We start from the raw sequence: 23,068 nt of genomic DNA on the forward strand, positions 1-23,068 counted from the left end.
AGAGCATCTTACTGGACATTCCTGACACAAAGTAAACTTGCAGGTAATCCTATATTGGTCTTGAATGCAGGAAATAGTTGAAGACAGTTTCGTTATAGGAAATCAATAGGCCTGTGTTTGGGAAAATTGTTGTCCAAGGAAGCACTTAGGAGGTATTTGTCCAAGCTACACTTAAAGCCTTTAACGGGAAACGATTGCCCTCTGCAGGTTGCAAAATGTATAATAACCATACAGGAGAAATAACAAGACTGCTGCTTTACGTGTTTTTAATCATTCTGAAACACAATTAGCTGAGTTAGCTACTTTGTCAAACTAAGCTAAATATCAAGTTTCCTAGATACAATGTTAAAAATGCAATGTCTCCACAAGAAAAGTGTACGTACCTATGATTAAACAGAATCATTAAGCAGTTCAAAGATGCATGTCCTTGTGCACTCAGCCTGATATATTTTTCCGACGTCTATCAAAACATCATTGAATTCGTATATTATTAATGCGTTTTCATCTCGTTTCCATTGTGAACATAAAACATTAAAGGACACCTTAAGATGTACAAGTAAAAGAATATTACCTCTCATCATTCTTGAGAGCGTGGGTTTTTGTGCGCCTTGTTTGCCTTTTACGGCCTGAGGCGTCAAGTTTCTCAAACTTTCCAGGCACGGTTTGAAGACTCGCACTCTATAAGACGCATCCCAGTAACTTTTCTGTAACTTTTTGACCGCCTTTTAAGATGGATTAGTCCATTATCCAATCATGTTTCCCTCTTCTATTTACGTTTCCGCCCACTCTCCGTTCTTCCAAGTCGACCGACAAATCAGAGGACGCTTTTACATTCTCCGCCATTTTGTAAGGGTATAAGAAATTCTACCAAGTCTAACACCCTGTTGCTCAAACCTGTAGTTTTCTGTTGTGCCATGGACGGGTAAGTGGGGGGAAACTTAAGTCAAAGCTAGAATACGATGTAGTTATTACAAGTTTAGTTTACATTGCACTTTCTGATGACGTCTGTGAAGTTGTATGAAAAATTGCGAATTTGTAGTATAATAGAGATCAGCAATAGTTTTTTTTTTTTTTTTTTTACAAATTTAATTTCTTTATTAGCCTGCTAGCTAGCTCTGCGCCTCGCCTTGGTTGGAGGTAACGTTAACTAGCCGTCGCTAGTCAGTCTTGAGCAACATGTCCGGAAGAGACATTTCTTGAGGGCTAACTTTCAATGGATTTTTAAACTGGCCATAAAAACCAGCAACCTGTTGTGCCAAGTTTGGTGATTTCTAAAAACATGTATTACAACACGAATGCATTTGACGTTACGTTGCCTCCAAATTACTTTATAGCGAACATCGTTAGCTAGCTAACGCTGGGTTGTGTTAACTTACAGGGCGACCAACGTGTCTCAATTTCCGCATTGTTGTTGGCCAGGCAAAAAAAATCTACCTTGATTATCAGACACGTAGCGATATGGTTTTTAGTGCACTGTCGACCAAAATAGCTTTCTCCCCGTCTTTCTTCTGCCAGTCGACTCGTTTAATAAAAGAAATATCGATTAGAGATCATTCGCTTGTGGTTGTAACTAAGCAACCTTATTATAGGGAACGTCATGCCAGCATTTTATCTACGCCTATTAAACAAACTTACGTTAGCAAATATAAGGCAATGTACTAAATAAATGGGCGGACATGGTTGTGATGACGTGCATTGGCAACCCAACATTAATGCTGTCAAATCGTGACCAATTCCACCTCTATCCATGGTGCAATATTGACAGTACTCTTTGAGTGAAGTTAGGATCGTTTTGACATGAAGTCCAATCTTAGACGTTATGCTAGCTATTGCTTAGTTATGAAGTAATTTTTACCAGGTAAAAAACTATCTTAAGTACATGAAAGTGAACTGCATGGCTATTGATTCGTTTTGAAGGCTACAATCTCACGCTTCCTCAATCTTGTTTCCCACAGGCGGTTAGAGACTGATTTGTATCCTCTCGGATCCAGTTACGTCACTGAACTAGAGTAAGTTGTCTTGCCAGAGATCTTTTCTTTTCTGCCAACTTTCACCTTGTAGCTATGAGTCATGTATTTGAGGTTGTACTTTGGGTAGCTAGAGAAACAAGTGGGGTTAACTGTGTAACGGCAGTCTACCTATTGCAAGGTCTAGCCTACCATATATTTACCTAAGATTATATTGAATAGATTACACATGCTATGTCCCTTGATGTAAGGTAAGGGATTTACTACTTCCGGTTTTTACAGTGGATGAGCTTCGAATGATATAAGGCTGCAAATGTTGACCTCAAGCATGGCTCTAGAAACGTAATCAAAAGACAGCAACTCAACATGGGCAAACCATTTTCTAAGTACCTAATATGAAGCACTCAAACTGGCTATTTGTTGCACATTTAAAATGCAAGCCTGACCTTCCATTGACTTTTTTTTTTTTAATTTTGCAAATGTATCTTTTCTGGGAGATTCAGTCATTAATAAAGCTTTGTAGTTCATCTAGTAACGTGCACAACAGTGCTTTACTACTAGTTCGAGATGTCTGACATACCCCCAGACCTGGAAATTGCACAGCACGTTTAATTCTAACTCTTCTCCCTACTCTCTTTCCCTATCTAGCGGTGTCCATGATATTGCAGTTGGCACTAAGGTATGTAAAGAGTTCTCACCAGCTTTCTCATTAACTATATCACTGAAGTATAAACCATACCATATTGAGTAGCAGTGATGCCCTTTGACATGGCTGGTCAGGCGAATGTTTGAGGTTCTGTTAGCTGGCTCTTTTTCTTTAGTTCAGGTGTTTTTTAAATCAAAGTTCTACCCTTTTGTGCCTGTAATTACTGTAAAGTATCCTAAGTCCTAGAGATTCCAAGGTGCAACCTCTGTCACAGCTCCTGCTGAGACTTGATTTACACTGGTCAAAGGTCACCAGCTATGCAAACAGTCACTGATAAGTTATACCAGAGTAAAAGCCCTTTCACATACGAAATCCGTTAATGTGTCCGATACAAACAATTCTTAATCACTCACGAATTACCATTCTCACGCTTCATACAGCACAGTTCCGTGTGTCTTCATTCTGAGATGAAACGGCATGTTACGGAATAGTAAGTGCGAACTTCTGCAAGACTAACAGGCAACACTACCAGCCTACTACTACCTATAAAAAACAAAACCGAGCAATAAATCACAGCAGTTGTAGTTAAGGTGTCATGCATTTAACCCAGTTATCAAACTAGCTTAGGGAGCTATTTGGCAGTTGCAAGGGTGTGTTAATATGAAGTAATTAGCTGCTTAGCTAAACTTCTGTATGTTGGGCCAAAGTTGCACAGGCACCCTTAGTGTTTCTACCTTTTTATATTAAAAGTTCAACTGAGGAGACTGAAGCATCAGCTAGATACTTGCTATTACTTCATGTGAATGCAAATGGAACACTGCCACTTCATCTGTTTACGGTTATTTAAAGTGCATATGACACCTCAATACAACATTTTTCAAATAAATAAAACAAAGGAGGTATTACACAATCGATATATGTTTATTTAAAATATATAAATATACTTGTTAAAATCAACATTTGAATTCCAGGCCACTGAGCTACCGACTTCCCAAGTAACTCACTTCCGCCCCGCGTTATAAAATGGAAATGACGGCAATGGAGGAACTCTTTCGAACTTTGTCGCTGTCAACAAGGTCAAAGTCGTCCTTACCATTCGGTGTTTTGCAGTCTCTGCATATCTATCGGGATTTCGCTTACCGCGTTTCCGTGCGCTCCATCCACATGCAAATTGTCAGGGGCAGAGTGGGACACAAAAATCCACAAGGACAATTTTGTCTGCACTGGCCCACCAGCGGCTCACAACGAGCCCGTCTGGCCCAAGTTACGTTCACTGTACAAAGGCAGAGCGATACGCAGGTGCCATTTCCCATGAGGCTTTGCTTCGGCCATTCTACATGCATTTTTGAACAAAAAACGATTTAAATCGCTAGCCAATATATTTGTGGTCATGAAAGTTAAATAACATCTGAATAAAAATAATAAGATCAAGATAGGAGGTTAAACAAAAATCAGTAGGCTGGAATAATGAAAGTGAGTTCGACACACACCATAGGTGAGAAGTTGATCGACAACCTGTGCTTTAAATACTGGTTGGACTACCCCTAGATTCAGCTGTCGGAAAACTTGCCGTTTGACATTTATTTTAACTCAATGGGCCGCTCATGAACTTTCCACGGCTGCGTGCAGTCTTCAGACTGCTTCTCGTGATCGGTACGGCTCAATGCCCACAATCTCGTGTACTAACTGATCCGGATCATAGTCTTCCTCAATTTCTGAATCTTCGCTCGAGTCTGTGACATAAACTTGCTCGAAATCCCGGACTTCTTCACCCTCCATCACTAGTTCTAGTCTAGAATGAATTCCTTTACTGACGTCACAGATTTCAGGTAAACCGGCAACTGTTTTACAGTAAGAGTCGCGAAAAACCGGTTTGAAACTCCGTACAAACTTCGTACAAACTAATTTTTCAATCTTTGGGTTTAAACATGACTTCAAATTACTATGTTTTATGTATAGTTTTGATACTTATATGCCTTTTACCTTTTTTTAAGGTGTCATAAGCACTTTAAAAGTTCCCTTAGCTAGTTAGCATAGCAACCAGGCAACAACATTTGCTGCATAGCCTGCTAACAAAGTTTATTACAAAGTTGAGGTGAAATGGCCTCACATTTAATCCTGAGAGCAGCCATTGGCCATGGGCTTTCTCTGATATTCAATGTAGTGAATGAATGGGGAGAAACCCCCCCACCACCACCACCACCACCACCACCATCTTTATGCTTCTTGAAGACCGGAATCTTGTTGCCTGCAATTCCCACTGGAGCCGTGGCAGACGGCGTTCAGTGTGATTGGCTCGTGTCTTTTATACTCAAATCCCAAACACCTCTTCCTGCTACTGACTCCATAGTGTTAAGCTGTGTCTAGCATAGCCTATACATGTACATATTGGGACATAGAAGCATACAACCTACCCCAACAATGGGAAATGGGAAGTGTTGCATGCATTTGCAATTTTTTTATTTTTTAATATACGGCCATTTGGGGTTCTGTGGTGAGAGTGGCTTAATGCTTTCAACATGTGGGGGACAGAGACAGACACATAATGCAAGCCTCACTGGAGTCTAATTACTTGTGTCTGGATGGTGCGTCTGGAATGCTGTGGTTACATTCCTGCTGCCCCCCGCTCCCGAATACTCCCCTCTCTGCCCCCTTCTGATTCAGGGCTTGTAACCCGTGTCCTAAAAGGCCTAATCCGTCACAGGATGTAAACATGTTCACACCTGCGAAGCCTCAAACTTGTAAAAGACTTGCAGTCTTTCAGCTGGTTTGTTCCTCTTTCAGAATGTCTGTGCCTGCACACGCTCCACTTATGAGTTACTGCTGACTCTTTTTGGCTTGCGGGTTTTCATAACGGGGGAAGGAAGAGCTGATGGTGAGAGGAAGGGTGTGGGAGGATTGCCTGCTTGAAACAATAGCTGTTTTCAGCTATGGTAAGGTAGAATTTGTCATCACTGTTGTACGGGTCTGGTTCCCAGAAATTCGACTCCAGTGGGCTTTGAGCTCTGAGCTGAAAGGAATGTATGTTGTTGGCATTGGAGGGAGAAGCCTTTATTTTACAGCTTTAAAGTGTATTTGGTGTCTTGATGGCTCAGGCATTGCGCAGCTTTCAGTATAAAGTAGCCCCACGGTCACCCCCACCGACCATGCTAACCAAATGGAACCAGACATCATCCTTGCAGTTGATGCATCCACTAGTGCCGCCACTGTAACAATGGTCAGCTTTGGGCGCGGAACAGTAAACACATTGTGGTGTTGTCAAGGAGTGGAGAAAAAGGCTTTGGTTGATCCAGTGCATGTGACCCACTCCAGCATCCCCTCACAATCTGAAGTGGGGTTATTAAGAGCCGTGCAGTCAGTCTCTCCCCCCGGTCCACAGATGGCTGCACAGTCCAGTTAAGAGGCAACAGCTTTCCCCAGAGTGAGGCCTTTGTGTGGAAATCGTGCAAGCAGACACAGACGCTACTGTTCAGATTGACTGCCCGCCACTCTGATGAGAGAACTGACCAATGTGCCACGGACAGGTGACAGGCCAAGTCAACTGTTTATTTCTCCCAATGTGTTTTTGTTATGCAAAACATCTTGGGGGGTGTTGCGTGAAAGCCACCCACATTCCTTCCCAAAGGCTTTGAGGTTAGTAGGCTGAAGTTATTATTACTCAGTCATGGTCAGTTGAAAATGAAGGCTATAGGCTAGTTTATCCAGATCGTATGACCTTTCATTTTCTGGTTTGTAATTTGCACTTACAGGGTGTTTTTTGTTTTTTGCTGATGTCAGGACTTGTCATGTGAGAAGTGAGTGATCAGTGTTAAATATTACTTTGTATGAATGCCTCTGTAGTATATATTCCTGTGTTGGTTTAATTATACAAACACCACCAATGCCTCACAAGGAAGGGTGTATAAATAAACTTAAATATCAAGCAGGGTTTTCTTGCCTTAGAAAGTCTTAGGCGCATTGTTAAAGTGTTGTAACGGCGTGGCAAAAGCGAGATGAATTCAGAAACACATTTGCAGAGCATCTGAGCTGAATGAACACAACAACTGCGGCAAGGGTCATATGTGCTGAAAACATAAACATCTACCGACAACATTGCTGTCATAACTGTCTCAGTTTTGCGATTTAAAGCCTTTAACCCCCTCATTGATTAAAAACAAAAATTCGAATTATCAAATTAATTTCATACATCTCACAATGCCCTACTCTAAAGCATCACATCTCTCTTCACTAGTTTCTCCAAAAGATAGTCAGTGTTGCTGAACCATGTTCCCTTTCTTCACAGAGGGGATCTGACGCACTCTTTTCCTCCTGCATATCTAACGGACCATATATCATGACCTCAGGAGCAGGTGGGCACCTTCCCAAACAATCAATGCTGTTGCTGTAGTGATTACTGTATGTTGACCCTAATGTTGCCTCTCATTACAGCAAATGGAAACGACAGCAAGAAGTTTAAAGGGGACATCCGTAGCCCAGGGATTCCATCACGTGTCATCCACGTGCGTAAGCTTCCCAACGACATCAATGAGGCTGAGGTGATCTCTTTGGGACTGCCTTTTGGCAAAGTAACCAACCTCCTGATGCTCAAAGGGAAGAACCAGGTATTGCCCACCACAGAACACCCAAGTTGCAGTGTTGAGGCTTTATTTTTATTACCTAACTAGCAATAGTTACTCACCATTTCTCTCTCTGGTAAAGGCCTTTCTGGAAATGAACACAGAAGAGTGTGCCCAGACGATGGTCAGCTACTATTCCTCAGTCACTCCAGTCATCCGTAACCACCCCATTTTCATGCAGTACTCAAACCACAAGGAGCTGAAGACTGACAACTCACCAAACCAAGTGGTAAGCCTTCGGTCCACTTTATTTCACTGCATACCATAAGCATTGGGTCAGAAATTAGATTTTCAATACATTTTTGATTCTGATAGTAGGTACAGCAACATCAACCTAGGTTTCAGGCATGCATCAAGTGGCTCTAGGCAGAAATGTTCTTCAGGTGTGACTGGGGCGGCAGAAATTGATTGTGCTGTGTGATGCTCTTTCAGAGGGCGCAGGCGGCGTTGCAGGCAGTGAATGCAGTGCAGACGGGCAGCATGCCCATGGGAGGAGTGATGGACAATGCAGGCAGCCAGAGCCCGGTGCTCCGACTCATCGTCGAGAACCTCTTCTACCCAGTCACCCTGGACGTGCTTCATCAGGTATTAAAGACTTCGTGGAGGGCACCGTGTGCGTGTTTTTCTTTCTGATGTGCAGTGAATAAATCATCAATGTTTCTACAGATCTTCTCCAAGTTTGGAACCGTTCTAAAGATCATCACTTTCACCAAAAACAACCAGTTTCAAGCACTGGTCCAGTACGCAGATGGCATGACTGCACAGCACGCCAAGATGGTGAGTTGGTGTATTCAGCCCTGCGCTTTTGTATTTTTGATGACTCCCACTGGCTTATGAGTGTGTTTTGACTGTAGGAGGTTATGCCTGATCTGCTGTTGGGTTCATTGAACATGTGTTCAGGTTAGTGATGGAATGTGGGTGTGACTTTTCCCTTCTCCAGTCTTTAGACGGACAGAACATCTACAATGCCTGCTGCACATTGCGCGTTAGCTTCTCCAAACTCACCAGCCTGAATGTAAAATACAATAATGACAAGAGCCGTGACTACACCCGCCCAGACCTGCCCACCGGTGACAGCCAGCCGCCCATGGACCACCAGGCCATGGCAGCCGCTGCTTTCAGTAAGACCCGCCTCCGTTACTCCAGCCATTTTGTAAGGGTAGAAGGTTCAGCAGTTTAGAAAAATTAACACTTGCGTTATGTAACATGTTCTGTTTCTTTATCCACGTGTGTGTCCTTCAGGTGCACCTGGCCTTATCTCTGCCTCTCCCTATGCCGGAGCGCATGGCTTCCCACCTCAGTTTGCCATCCAGCAGGCAGGTGAGTGGGTCCCCTCTAGTCTAGGAGACGTGTGTTATGGCCCGATGTCAGGCAGTTGCTGATGTTTTTGAGTTGTGCTCTCTCAGGTCTGTCCCTGTCCCCTGGAGCTCTAGCCCAGCTGGGGATGTCTGGTGGTGCTGCTGCCGCTGCTGCCGGGCGTATGGGCATGGCTGGCATGGGTGGCATGGGTGGCATGGGCCCTGGTGGCCACAGTGTCCTGCTGGTCAGCAACCTCAACCCTGAGGTTAGTCTTATTCAGAGCTAGCTCTTTACTTTAAGCACAAAATGACACAAGGTCTTGTTTACATCTGACAATACCATTTAACATGCCTTGTGTGTGCGGAAACATCTGGCTTACAGAGAAGTTCTCTCTTTCTCCCACCCCCTCAACTGTGAAAGCCTTACGCTACCAAGAAGAGCAACTTGTTTATCATTTCTGAAAATATTTCTACTGCATCTATATCTGTTTTTCATGAGTTTGGGTTTATTGAAGACTAACTTCTGTTTTTATCTGCCATTTTCCATTTCTTCACGTATTTGTCCATTAGTATATCATTCCTGATTTCTTTTTTTTTTGAGACAATATTTCTTTGAAGAGTCAATCCTATATTAAGAATTTTAACCTACCTTGTTTATGTTCAAGGCAGGATGGGTCTTTTTATAAAGCCCACTGTGAAGAATACAATATGGTTAATTATTGACTTGTATTTTTTAAGATTAACTGATTTTCTTGCAAATATATATATATTAATATATTAAGTAAATATTGTCTCTTTGCCTTCTTTGTATTTCATTGTTTAATTCTGTTTTCCCTTCTTTTTTTCTCTAGTGTTCCTCTAGAAAAAAACACGCATTTAATTTTAGCACGTTCTGCTGACTGGAACACTACATTTCTTTGTGTATACTGACCTTTTTACTTTCTTTTTTTTCTTGTTTCTCTCCCTCCCCATTCCCCTGTCTCCCCTTCTCTCTCTCTCTCTCTCTCTTTTAATTCCTTCACTTGAACTCTTGCAAACTGACTGCACGCCCCCGTATACTATGCCCACTTCTCAAACACACACTATCTGTACACACACACACACACACACACGCACTCATTAATTCACTCACTCACTCTCCCATTTACATAAACAAACGCCCAACATACACATTGGGTTGCCAATTCTTACATCCCAAAAAAAACACATCACTACCTTCTTTATCACTATCTTCTCTCCCCCTCTATCTTTTTCTTTCTCTCTGTCTCTCTCTCTCTCTCTTTCTATCTCTCTCTCTCTCTCCCTCTTCTCCTCCTTTTCCCCTCTCTCCCCTGTCTCTCCACTCCCCTCCACCCTCCTCCATGATCATACCACCGTTGTTTTTTGGCCATTCCTGTGGGAACACGTGCCTCGCTGTGGACATGTTCAACCTCCACTCTCCTGTGCCTCCGATCTTTTCCCTGTCCCTTCCTCCCTCCGCTGCCTTCCTCTGCTGTCTTAAAAGCGCGTTACGCCCCAATGCCTCTTTATTCTTTTCGGTATGTTACCATTGGCATCTCCTATTTTTTATTACCTCTCATGTTTTTATGTGTCCTAAGAGAATTGTTTTGTTAGTATGTTGCTGAGGGATGTGTTTGGGTGGGTGGGAGGGGAAGAATGGCAGGTAGCTGCAGCACTTCATATTTTAAACCTACCCTGGTCCGGATAAATGCACCCCCATTCAGACATGGGAGGGATTTAAAATAAAATCCCTCGGGCCAAATCACTCTAGAAGAGCATAATGCCCTGTGGATTGTATTGAGTGCTGTCACATGACCCCATGAATGATCTTGGCTGTAGAGTTTGGGTTCTTTTCCATTGCTGTTTGCTTTGCTGTCGACTAATCCCCTGCGTATGTTTTGGGGAAACATCACAATGCGATGTTGCATCTTTACAGACATTTAAGCGGACATGTTCTCCTTACAATGTCATCTGGCTTTGACATAACTGGTGCATGCCTTGATTGTTATTTGTCTTATTTAAAAAAAAAAAAAAAAAAAAAATCCTGTATTTATGCAGAGGCTCCTTCGTCTTCCCATTTGTTCTCTGCTCAAGGGGTCCCCTGCTGCATTAATTCACTTGCTAGAAGCACTTGAATCTCAGATTGCCTCCATGTGTTGACTGGAATGTTTGAGCACAGATTTGTATATACCAAGAACCTCCACAGAGATCTTGATGGAATCAGTAGGGAAGAGGCTCTGTGTTAGCAGTTCAGAGTGCCATTCATTTCAAGCAGCTATGTATGCAAATCATTGTAGAACACTAGTTAAAGTGTAGGCAAGTGTCCCTGTATTGTGTGTGCAATGGAGTTGGGCCCTGCAGCATTTTAAAGCAGTGTTTTTTAGACCGGCATGTCTTGTTTGTAGGTGTGTACGGTGATGTCATGAGGGTCAAGATTCTGTTCAACAAGAAGGAAAATGCCCTGGTGCAGATGGCAGATGCCACACAGGCTCAGCTGGGTAAGTGCCAGTATCACTGAACGTCAGGAACAGATCTTCCCATTTTCACTATTCTCACCTCCATCGCTGTTTTACCCCTTTACACCATGTTGTGGTGGTGCTGTGGTGTTGACCTGGCCCCCTTCAGCCATGAGCCACCTGAACCAGCAGAAGATGCATGGGAAGCCCATCCGTGTGACCCTGTCCAAGCACACCACCGTCCAGCTGCCCCGTGAGGGCCACGAGGACCAGGGCCTCACCAAGGACTACGGCAATTCCCCGCTGCACCGCTTCAAGAAGCCGGGCTCCAAGAACTACTCCAACATATTCCCTCCCTCCTCCACCCTGCACCTCTCCAACATCCCGTGAGTGCACCTCTGACTCACACTCTTGAACTGGGCTAAAAGCAACAACAACAAAAATCCAGTTGTGGTCTATACTCATTCATTCTTTCTTTCTTTCTTTCTTTCTTTCTTCTCCCCCCCCCCCCCCCCTTTGTGCAGACCATCGGTGGTTGAGGAGGACCTAAGAGGGTTGTTTGTTAGCGCAGGCTACATGGTCAAGGCCTTCAAGTTCTTCCAGTAAGTTCTCTACGCAGGAATCCTGTGCCTATTTCAGTTGCATTCTTATCGGAGTGTTTCTCTGAGCCGCATGCTGATTAAGCTGATTCATTTTAAGCTGCTGGTGTGTGCCACATGAAGGCTTTGGCATGTCCAAATGTGTATGTAATTTGAATACATGGGGGACCCTGAGCTTGACTTTAGTTGATGTTATAGCGACCCCTGCTGTGGTACAATTCAAAACACAAGTCCTGTGATATCGAAGCCACACCACTCCCAAATTGTTAGTTTTTTTTCAGGAATATCCAATGAATCAGTTCAGCATTATATGGTTTCGGGCTTTCCAATCTGTGACTGACTGGGTTCTCTTACAGGAAGGACCGCAAGATGGCTCTGATCCAGATGGGCTTGGTGGATGAGGCCATCGAGGCCCTCATCGAGTTCCATAACCACGACCTTGGCGAGAACCATCACCTCAGAGTCTCCTTCTCCAAGTCCACCATCTAAGTAGGGCGCAGAAGAAGGGGTTGGTGAATCAGAGCAGAGAGGGCATGGACTTGTCACTTTAGACCAAACTATATAAAAAAAAAAGAAGCCTTACACAATTTATATTGCTGTGGATCGATCTTTTGTTTTCCACAAAACACACTTCATCATTCCTTTTTATTAAAAAATATATCTATCTATATATGTACGTATATTTAAAATGCCACTTTGAACCAATAGACCAGAGGAAGTGAGAGGCCCAATGTTTTCTGTGGTTTTGTTTTTATCATAGTGCTTTTCCTTTTCTTGGGACTGGTAGTGTTCTATAGGTCTGGAGTTCCTGTAGTCTTCTTGCTACACCAGTGATGTTAGATGCTGCATAGTTTACACTCTGTGCCTCTGGGGAAACTCTCTCTCTCTCTCACACACACACGCACGCACACACATGCACTCTTTCAGGTTGCACACATCTTGTCATTCTGCATTCTTGTAGCCTAGAATATATCTCTTTCTTTTCTCCCTTTCAATCCTCTGGGAGCCAGTACATACCACTAGGCGTTGGGTATTTGCACAATGCTTCCTCCATTTTTGCTGAAAAACACTGCCTTATTTGGCAGGGCTCTCTTTGGAGTTTAAAGAATGTTGTGCAGTCGCTGACAGCTCGTTCATATACATTACTGGATTTGGATGGGTTTTGTCAGCCTCTGATGCATTCTTTTAGCCGTGCGTGTGTATGCTGTTCAGGTTCAGCACTCTGATGGCCAGTGTCACAGTGTTCAAATTGAGTGGGTTTTACAGCTTTATCTTTTATCTGTTAAAAGTAAAGCCTGGGAACATCAAACCTGAATCCACCAGTGGTGAACCCCAAGAGAGCCTTCTTTGTGCCCTAGCTTTTCATAAGATGGCCTTTCCCCCCCCTCTCTGGTTAATGGAACAATATGTAGACTAGCCCATATACTGACATCCTTTCATATTCTTGTATTGAAGTATATCCCTTTAGAAATATATCTTAAATGAATTTAGTTTTTTTCTTTCCAGAGGTGCACATTTATGTTTCTGTAAAATGTCTATACTGTATTAGATTGCAAGGGCTCACTGTTCCATATTTTCACTGGGCCCTTTGCCATCTAGAATCACTTTTACGGTCACTTCTGGAGTTTCCCTCTGTGTATGCCTTTATACTTAATTTTGATTGCCTGTGATTTTGGTTTAATCAGTCTATCTGTATTTTCCTTTTTTCTTCATATGTATCCCTGTATCAGTGATGATACACAGCTCAGAGCCAAATGAGTTCCATTACATTCTTCACTGCTTCCTTCTAGCAGATTAGACCTGTCCTCTTTGCCTTTACCGAAGGCAGAATTCCTTTTCATCTTGTTTTGTTCCTTGTGTTACAGACACAGTGTAGAGTACTTATTGAGATGATAATGATATTAGTGAATGTTTACACGTTTTGCATTTGGCCTTTATTCCTGGCAACAAATGCCTTGGACCTAATGCTTGAGTGATAACTCAGATAAAACCACAAAAGTCTTAATTAGTGGGGTTTGTTTGTTTTTTATTTGAATTCCTTACTTTGACCAACATAATTGATCACTCATGTCTTAAAACTTGATTTGAGTTTTGTAAGATGTTGTGCCTGAAGATGGAAGCTTTTGGCACAAGAGGCTTCACACTGTTCATAGTCTTCAATCCTTGCATGGCTTATCTGCTCAATGATGTTAATGATGACATTCCTGTTGTGCCATCAGTGTAAAAGGTCATTGAACCTGGTCCATTATCATAGATTTTGTTTTCTTTATTTCCCCCTTTCTGTGCCCCATGCATTTTAAAAATGTGGTTCAATGTTGCCAGGGCAACAGTATGGTTAGCATGTGTTATGAGGTGATGGAAGGAGAACATTTAAGACTGGCTGCTTCCCTCTTCTACGACCTGCCATTTAACAAAAGTGAATAATTTCACTTTCACTCTCCTTTTTCTAGGCCTAACGGTTACTCTTTTCTTTTTACCAAACAGCCAAAATGACAAGTCCAGACGTTTCCAGGCCTTTTTTTATATTGTAGTTTATTTACCATTCCATTTGTGTTTTTCCCTAACTTTCTCACATTGTATGATGGATGGGAAATATGGCTGTATATATCATTTCTGTTCTTTAAATGGCCATTCTGAACCTACCAGGTTTTTTTTTTTTTTCTCAGAACATGTATATTTTGATGACAAGCAACAGATGACCGCTCATTGTAGAGCATTTCTTATTTTTTATATCACACAAAAAGAAATTAAAGTGGTTTCAACACAGTGTGTTTAGTAAGTGCCCTTTTCGAAAAAATAGAACCCTTTGTTTAGTAGCATATACCTCTCTGCCTTCAATAAATCTTTCATTTATTCCTGCTTTTATCTTTGTCTTGATTTCTGCCTTTTACTACACTTACAAAACAGTCTTCAGTGTTTTAACAACTCCATCTTCTATCTTTTTTTAACCCTTTGATGTTTCCAGGATGGCCTTTTCCCCCTTTTTTTTATTAATCTTTCATGCTTTGGCTTGGTCAGTTTTAAGTTGTGCTTTGACTTGGTTCCTATTAACATTGCAATTCAAATAGGGAACCTTTTACTGCACCCAGCATTGTAACCATTTGTACTGCTTAAGGAGCACCTGAAATGCTCCTGCATCCTTTTTCTGAATATCTTTACTGTTGCAAAAGCGACAGTAAGCAAGCAGTAATCATTTTCTAAAGAGGAAATATTGGTTGTTGGATCATTGACTGAACCTTGGATTTATATATGAACAGCAGGTGGCGCTCATACACTGAATTTTCAAAAGGCACAAACACTGAAGTCGCCCTCTGGCAAAATCAGCAAACCTGCCTTGAGATTTTCTGCCATGGTCTACTAATTCAGCCACATTCTCATATCTTCATGTCAAACATTTTGACTAATTCCTAGTAGGTTGTAATTATATGTAGGCGTGAAAATATAAATCAATGTAACTACTTAAACTAACTTAAAGAAGACCTGCATAATAAGGCTGGTGCATTTGTTGGTTGTCCTATCCTAAATTATTTTTTTGGGACAATCGGTAGAAGCTATACAGCGCTTTAAGTTGGATGAAGGAGTCCAGTTATCAACACGACTGAAGCCTATTTTTCGAATATAAAAAGGACGGCCAGTCTAACTGATCAGAGGTGTGAAACTTCAAGCCAGTAAACTGAGCCCCGCCCTTCATTCTAGAGGTGGGCTGGCTGGATGACAGAGGAGAGCGCAATGAGTGGGGAATCACAATGGGTACGGATACCGTCCGCGAAGGAGCCGCTTACTAAGTTCGTTCCGAAAACATCATGGGTGTGAGCATGGAGAGCATCTGACACACAAGAGCCTCAGAAGACAGCCTACAGCAAGCACTTGGAATTCGTTTTTCTTTCAGTAGGCTGCATTAGAGGCAGGAACATCCTCACCACGAGGAAGCTAAAACTTGAGGACCTATCTGATCGGTTATCGCAGTTTGACCATGGAGTGATATAGCCTGGACTTAATCAGAACTGCATACGATGAACATGTCTGATTCTCACTACAGGACACACAAAGGCAACCTGTAATACGATTTACATTTCATTGATTTATCCGGAGAGTGTGAGAAGTGTCTTGAACAAATTCACATGCGTGGTCTACCTCAGGGACTTGCATGATTTGCTTACTCAATCAAATACGCTTGTGTGTGATCTATAATTGCAAGGGACGAAAGTTATCAGCAGTTCACCGTATCTGGGGAATTCGGCTCTGAACTGGAATTATAATGGATTCCTTTACACAGATGCATCTTCATTTCACCGCAGAGACGCTTTAAACGAATTGTTAGAAATCCAATACTGATATGTTGACATATCTTGATCTTGATATCTTGAAGTAATACAAGCAATAGTATAGGGAACTAAAATGTATTGTCGCTTTCAAATTGACGTGGGCTTGAACGACCATCGGCCCCCAAGCATTGGGTAATTCTATTCTGTAAAGCAACATTTACACAATGAGAGATTGTCGGACACGTATACGATAAACTTCAAATAGTTTATAACTTGAGAAAGACATCTGAGGCTCATAATATGGGCAGTCGTGGACGAACTTGTGCTATGGAGTTGGCATTGATTGCCGTTACATTTTTGTTTTGGGAATCTGTGTGGGCTGACGACAAAATCATTACAGACAGACATGCGGTCTACTGGAACACTTCTAACTCCAGGTAAGATCCGAAAGATGTTCTCTTATACACTGTGCATGCGTCTGATTCCCCCCCCCTTCACTTTTTAATTTAATCTGACAAACAATGCTGATTTCACTTTGAATATAATTGTACAATCCACACGTGATTTCGATTTGAGATGCGATTTCTAATTATCTTGATGGCTGCACGTCTAAACACAACATGTATAGGCTACACCCTCCACACTTATCATTTTACTTCATCACTGTACTTCACTCACCCAATTTTTTTAGTCCACATAATTGGTGTGGTGTGCCAGCATAATAAAAAGTAATTTTGTTTTAATATATATAATAAATGGTCTGACGGTGTTCCACATTCTCTACCAAACTGGCAGTTCATTAATATAATCTAGTGTGTGTCCGTCTTGGAAGACGTTGATGGTTTTGTTGGTTCTGAAAGAAGGCCCACCCCAATCTCTCCTGGCAGTATAGGACAGCGTTGTCGTGTTTTTTCAGTGCTGCATGGTTCAGAGTGTGTTTCATTGACATGGAGAGAGTGCACTGGGGATGTCAGCCTAATGGCTTCTGACAGCCTGCTCCTCAGGTGTAGAGCCTAGCTAGATAAATAAACACTGTGAAGGTCCTCTCACGGCTGAATTAGCAAAGTTAAGAGGGCCCCCTCTTGCATCAGTAGTCTGCTGAAGTTTAAAATATTTAAGAGGCTCAGTGGATGATTTCAAGCAGGGCTCCCACCAATTACATCCACCTCAACAGAACGTCAGCCAGAGTCGATTTACTTTTGTTTGCCTAGCAACAAGAATATTACAGATGTCTTAATACTAACCTACGAATTGTACATTAATCCATCTTATTTAGTTCTGCTGAATCTATCCAAATAAATAGAGGTGAATATGAGTTAATTATGCAGTGATTAAACATGTAATTGCCTCATGTTTTAATAATGAATTGTTTGCTGCTAAGGCCATAAAATGTTGATTGAACCATAGAGGCCTGTGTAAACACACCATTACATTCAATAGATACCAGGATGCATTTTAGAAAGTTTTTTGCGCCGATTTAAATTATTCATTGAGAATATGGTACTTGAACAACCCAAAAACCGGAAGATATTAAACGACTTCTTTGCCAATGCACAGACCAAGTGTATTTTCGCAGTGTTGCTCCAAATACACATGTCTTTTCATCTGCTTCAGTGAGCACGTATTCTGCCTTTTCTGTGTTTGGGGATTGTCTCAGCAAAAGGAAGCAGACCATAAACCCAGTCGGTGGGAGATCATCAGTAGATTCGTGCAGGTCGTCACCCCTCTGCTTCTACCTCACTGGCCTAAGATGCCATTAGAGATGAGCTCTTGTAGGGCAGCTCACCTTGAGCATTTTCACTGGCCTCCCTCAATAGGATTTGCTCCCTCTCTCTCACCCCTCCCTACAGCAGGGCCGTGCTGTTGAAGGCCACTATGAAAGCAAGTGGACATCTCCTCTGTGCCAATATGGCTTCCCTCTTGGGGGTCCACATGAAGAAGTAAAAAGAAAGGGGGGGGGGGGGGGGGGGGGAGGAAAGAAGAAAAAGAAAATGCCCAGCTTTGTAACCCAAGAGGATCGGCCATTCTAATCCCACGGTTTATCCTTCAAAAGGCCGCCTCTCTCCTCGAAGGCTTTGAGGTCTTTTTTTACAGAACTCATCATGCTCCTTCGACGGTGCTCTATGTGAAGGTGGGAAGGGGCTGGGGGAAAGCGGATTGTCAAGCGTTCCATCTCCCTGAAAAGGGCCGAAAAACAGACAGTGCCGGCCGCTGGTGTGCGGGGAGGCCAGGTGCTCCTTCGACGGCACAGACGCTCACATGGCTGCCCCCGGCATGGATTCCCCTGAGCGGTGGAAGTGCCCTCAAAGTGGTTGCAGCGGTCCAGGCCTGTCCAAAGAGAAGCAAGTCTGACCTGAGCTTAGCTCCAGTCCCAAGAGCCCCACCACATCCACAATCCCCGCGTCAGTGCAGAGAACACGGGGGACGGTTATAAATAACTAAACGATAAGCATTTTACCTCATCATACACTGGATGCTAACAGGAGACTTTATCAGCCGCGGCTGCGGTGCATGATGGATGCTCTGCATGTCCATCGTAAATCAGCACGTCATTCCCCCCCTTCCAGCACTTTACATGCAATTGCACACCTCCCCCTGCAGTCTAATGGCACTGACGATCTGATGACGATGATGTAATGCCTTTGAAATACTTTGGTATTGCATCCTGCCACGAGGGTTCTGAATCCTGGAACGAAGCGGTGGGGGCGACGGTGGGGAGACCTTCAAACGAGCATGCTCGCCTTTCCAGGCCTGTCATTTGCATTCAGAGGTTCTTGGCTGTCAGGTTTGTGTTTCGAAAAATGAAACCCATTAATCTCCTTGTTCTCCTTGTTTGCCTTGCACTCCATGAAGAGATAGGAGAACCCCCCCCCCCCCCCCGCGCTCTGTTCATGTGCATTGGTAAAGCAGTAGATTTACTTACCCCCTCTCTCTGAAATAATAGACAGCGGCTCACATCGACTGTTTACCCACCAAATGACCAAGAGCTCCGCAGTGGAGCTTCTATATATGGGTCATTGCCCATCTTCTGTAACCATACCTATTACACCGAATGAAACAGGATATTTTTTATTTTCCTCTCTCTCTCCGTCTCGCTGTTTCTCTCTATATATCTCGCTTTATCTGCTTCATAGTTTTTCTTTTTCCAGTTTCTTTTTGGGGGAGCCCCTGGAGAGAGTCTGTCTGTCTGAGGCAGCAGCGATAAAAACCCATCATGAGATGAAATACATATTTTCAAAACTGAACTTGGAAGCGTGAAGGGAGTAGAGGGAGCACTGGAGTTAATGTGGGTGTTCGGAGGCTTGAGACAAAGTTCTGAAGTGTGGCCTTAATTGAGTCACTGACCTACGGTGACTTTCACTCGTGACTTTCAGTGGTGGACATAATTTACTGGGCTCGCTTCTCCCATGGCAGATTATTGCTCTGAGAACAATCTCATAACCTGATTGAGCCTCTGGAAAGTAAGACCGTTACTCATACTGTTAATTCAGCCGCAGCTCAACATCATTTCCACTCTGATGCCTATCAGCAGCATGAGCTGCATATCACCCAGGTCCATTTAAAAAAAGAAAATGCTCCCCTCAATTATTTAGAGTAAAAGCCTGTATTTTCAGAGCAGCTGGATAACTTGAGGTCGCGAAGCATGAGCATTTCTGCCAGACTTTAATAGGGCTGTCAATGCTGCAGCGATAGGGTACAGACTGAATCCTCAGTAGTTGTCCTTGAATAACAGCAGTAGCTACTAAACAATTTCATTGATCTTTCAAAGGACACGTTGTTTAAAGGTAACCCTGGTGTCCTAGTGGAGTTCTCAGACAGGCAAAAAAATGTAGATTTGAACCTTATCACGCTTGGCTTTTAGTCAGAAGTAAACATTTTCCTTTGGTTGTGTAACTGATCTGCTCCTCCTTCAGTGTGTGCATTGCAGGGACATGGCAGTTCCCTTTAGAATTGCGTTTATTTATGTATTTTTGAGCTGTCTGTAATATCAGAGGATTGTATGGGCAGCGTCTGCTACATTTGATAGTGGCCTCCGATAAGACGGCGTGCACCACAGGTATGCTGAACATCTCCTGGGGACCTTGGTATCTCTGACACCATCAATGAAAAATGATCGGATGACTGGCTATTTAAGAGTACAGGCTTAAGGCCCGGTTAATAGCAGGGCGCCTCGCCTGTTAACACCCTCCTGTAAACAATTCTTAGTGTCTAGTCTGGGGAAAAACGCCAGCCAAAGAAAAGCAGACAAAGAAAAGGCTGTCGGGAAACCTGGGCAATGAGAACCATGTGAGAGGTGATTTGCAGGATAGCGTTCATGCAGAACATGAGTCAGGCGTTTGAGATCTTTAAAAGCTGTGCACAGGCCTCCTTTAAACGCGGGCTACAAGCGCTTTGAACACTTCAGTGGCATGACCAGCCCCCCCACCCCCAAGATATTGTCCATCAGCCTTCAGGACTGAAGGCTGATGGACGATATCTTGGGGGTGGGGGGGCTGGTCATGAAGTTCCATTTCTGGAGCCCGGAGCCCGGACATTATTCCCACATTTCATGTGGCGCAGGGGGAAAAGGCAGCCCCCACATCAGCTTGCTTTCGCCGGTGTGGCAGCCTCCTTACAGCGGCACCCGGAGTGGCTCTTAATTAAGAGTGTTGTCACAGAATAAAACTTCAACAGATTGGATATTGATTGGGCCTCCTTTGTCTGCAACAGGCGGCAACTCCCACTCCTCTGTTTTTCCGCCCTTTCTTTCTTTTTGCCAGAGGCTGCTATTACAAAGCTGCCGATAACCATGGTGCTGCATCCGTCATCATCTCTGAAGAAATTGTGTATTTAAGTTGTTGATACATTGTTGTTTTCCTATGTCTTTTAAAAAAGTTGCTGTAATAACGAAATGGCCACCTTTGTACCCAGTCAAATGTTTGTTTTGACTGCTGAATAAATTGTCTCTTTAAAACGTAAATCCTAAAAAGACAAGGAAGCTTGTTTAGTCACCTCGGGTGTTCATATCCAGAACCAACCTAATCCTCCCTCTAAGGTCTGATCCTTCATTTGATCCCCAGAACGGCTGGCCGCTGTGATATTAGATATCAGGGCAGAAATTCTCATTTGAAACCCGAATAGACCATGAACAGCAGAAATTATGTGGGATTTGAAACACATTTGCTCAAAGGGAGAAAGTGACTAACAGCCCGTGAGCCAAGGCTGAATAATTTTCTCCCCATGTTAGACACCCCCTCCAGGGTAAATTAAGGTGCACCCCAAAAGACTCCACTGAATTTGACAGAGGAGGAACCCTACAGAGGCAGGGACAGAGGCGGCCTGTTTTGCCTTTGATGCCTGGGGTATGTTCTAGATTACTCCATCTCACCTTCTGCGATAAGCCGCCTGTCTGACCGCTGTAGGTACATCTGAAAGGATGCAGGCCAACATGATTTTCAGCCCAACATTAACAAGCTGTTTTACCTTTTTACCTTTCTGCCAAAGAAAAGGGACGATTTGAATCGCTCTGGGGCTCAAAGGTTTGAGGTTTCAGAAAAAACCTAAAGCCTTTAAAGGTTTTATTTAGAAGCCTCTAATGAAGGGTGCTTGCACTCTGTAGCTATTTTCCACTGTAAAGAACCCTTCTCAGCTCGGTAAGACTGACTTTTTTTTTAAATAGGGGTTATTTAGCGGGAATGGCTTAGAGTAGCAATGACACAACTTTGAATGCCTCATAAAAGGCCTGACGAGCCTTTTAAAGACTGCAGAATCATTGTTGATACTTTTGGCCCCCACAATCAATACTGTCTGTATTTGGATGAGCTTATGGTTCACACCGTTTCACACTAGAAACCGTTTCATGCTGAAACAGTCTGTGAATTTCGCTGATCAGTTTTGCAAAGCTTACTATCTAAGTGGACATTAGAAGCAGCAGATTTCCTGGCGAGAAGCAGATCTTTTGGAAGGGAGTGTCTTTTTCTCTCGTCCTCTTGGCATCACTTCGTTTCGCCATGTTCCTCTTTTTAGATTAATGCCAAACTCTCTGAGAAGAATGTCAATGAAGTGAACAGCGGCAGAGGGAAGGAGGGCACTGCTGATCTGAGAAACACAGAGGAATACTGTATGCGCCACTTAAAGAGTGGGGCGGCCTTGTCTTTGTTTCATCAGTCACACTTCAAACAAGCATGACTGACATCATGGAAAAATCCACACAAAAAAAAAACAATTCTATTCCTAGAAGTGGGGTAATTTGAAATTGTTGTTTGCAGTGGGGAGAGAGCACTGTTTTAAACAGACGGTTTCATATGAAAAATGCAAGAGAAGCAGAAAAATGTGTTTGCACACTGGTCCTAAAATTACAGTTGTATTATTCCTGATCCCATGCTCTGCAGGGAAGAGGCTATCATTTGCTAATGTACACCACAGAAACCCTCCAGCCAGGTGATTTACTGCAGCCCTGGCAGGCTAACCAGTGTCTCAGGGGGATTGTGTGCTGGAGATGTGTGTGTGTGTGTGTGTGTCTCTGTTTGCGTGTGTGTGTGTGTGTGTGTGTGTGTGTGTGTGTGTGTCTCTGTTTGTCTGTCTCTGTGTGTGTGAGTGTGTGTGTGTGTGTGTGTGTGCTGGGTCAGAGGACACCAATAATGCAGTCACCCCTGAGACAGGTCTTCACAGTTAAATAGATTAATCAGTGCAAGTGTGTAATGGCCATTAGAGGGTTGCAGTCCTCTCGGACACAACAGTAATTAACGGAGGGGCGCACGCTGCCCATAGCTGCGTTACAGTGAGCGCCTTCTCCTTCTTCCAGCTCTGTGCTCTTGTGCACTCTGAATATTCGGAGGGGTGTCGTCACTTTATTTTTTTGTTGCCTCTTCCCCCTTCCTGTGATACAGACGATGGCCCCAAGAGAGCTCATTAATTTAAAATTTGACTCCATTTTGCTGCCTGCCTCAGATTACTGACCCAATGCTCATGGTTACATGCTGAAACTTACAAAAATAGCACTGATTGACAGAGTAACGACAGTGCAGTTGAAAGTAACACCATCTGAACATTTTCAGAGTAGTTTCTCTATGTTTTTGTGAGATGCTCCTTGGAAACCGAATATTTGAATATCCTGCTCCTGCGAAATGTTAAATTATGCCACTGTGGATTTAAAATGCATGTTTTAGTGTTTCCTTGTGAATTTTTAAACTGAGGTTTGAATAGGCGTAGCATCCTTAAGTGATATCCTCTCTCTCTCTC

The 23,068-nt window shown here is 43.2% G+C and overlaps 2 protein-coding genes across 2 annotated transcripts in view; both read left to right on the forward strand.

Annotated features, from left to right (window-relative positions):
- The first annotated feature begins 905 nt into the window (after nt 1–905).
- On the forward strand, nt 906–14,358 carry ptbp1a (polypyrimidine tract binding protein 1a). Its single transcript, XM_080836420.1, has 16 exons — nt 906–922; nt 1,956–2,009; nt 2,616–2,646; nt 6,896–6,962; nt 7,042–7,214; nt 7,312–7,458; nt 7,662–7,814; nt 7,896–8,006; nt 8,170–8,350; nt 8,472–8,549; nt 8,636–8,793; nt 10,032–10,065; nt 10,933–11,025; nt 11,153–11,369; nt 11,508–11,585; nt 11,939–14,358. Exons 1-16 carry the CDS (start codon nt 915–917, stop codon nt 12,069–12,071), a joined length of 1,716 nt encoding a protein of 571 aa, XP_080692546.1. The 5' UTR covers nt 906–914; the 3' UTR covers nt 12,072–14,358.
- Nucleotides 14,359–16,147: 1,789 nt separating this feature from the next.
- The window catches only part of efna2a (ephrin-A2a), a gene marked incomplete at both ends in the record, with an annotated part of 35,238 nt that continues 28,317 nt past the window's right edge, over nt 16,148–23,068 (forward strand). The window contains one exon of the mRNA XM_080837981.1: nt 16,148–16,284. Within this exon, the coding sequence (XP_080694107.1) occupies nt 16,148–16,284 (137 nt within the window). The remainder of the gene's footprint in view (nt 16,285–23,068) is intronic.

This window comes from Sprattus sprattus, assembly GCF_963457725.1.
Source record: "Sprattus sprattus genome assembly, chromosome: 4".
Taxonomy (NCBI): domain Eukaryota; kingdom Metazoa; phylum Chordata; class Actinopteri; order Clupeiformes; family Clupeidae; genus Sprattus; species Sprattus sprattus.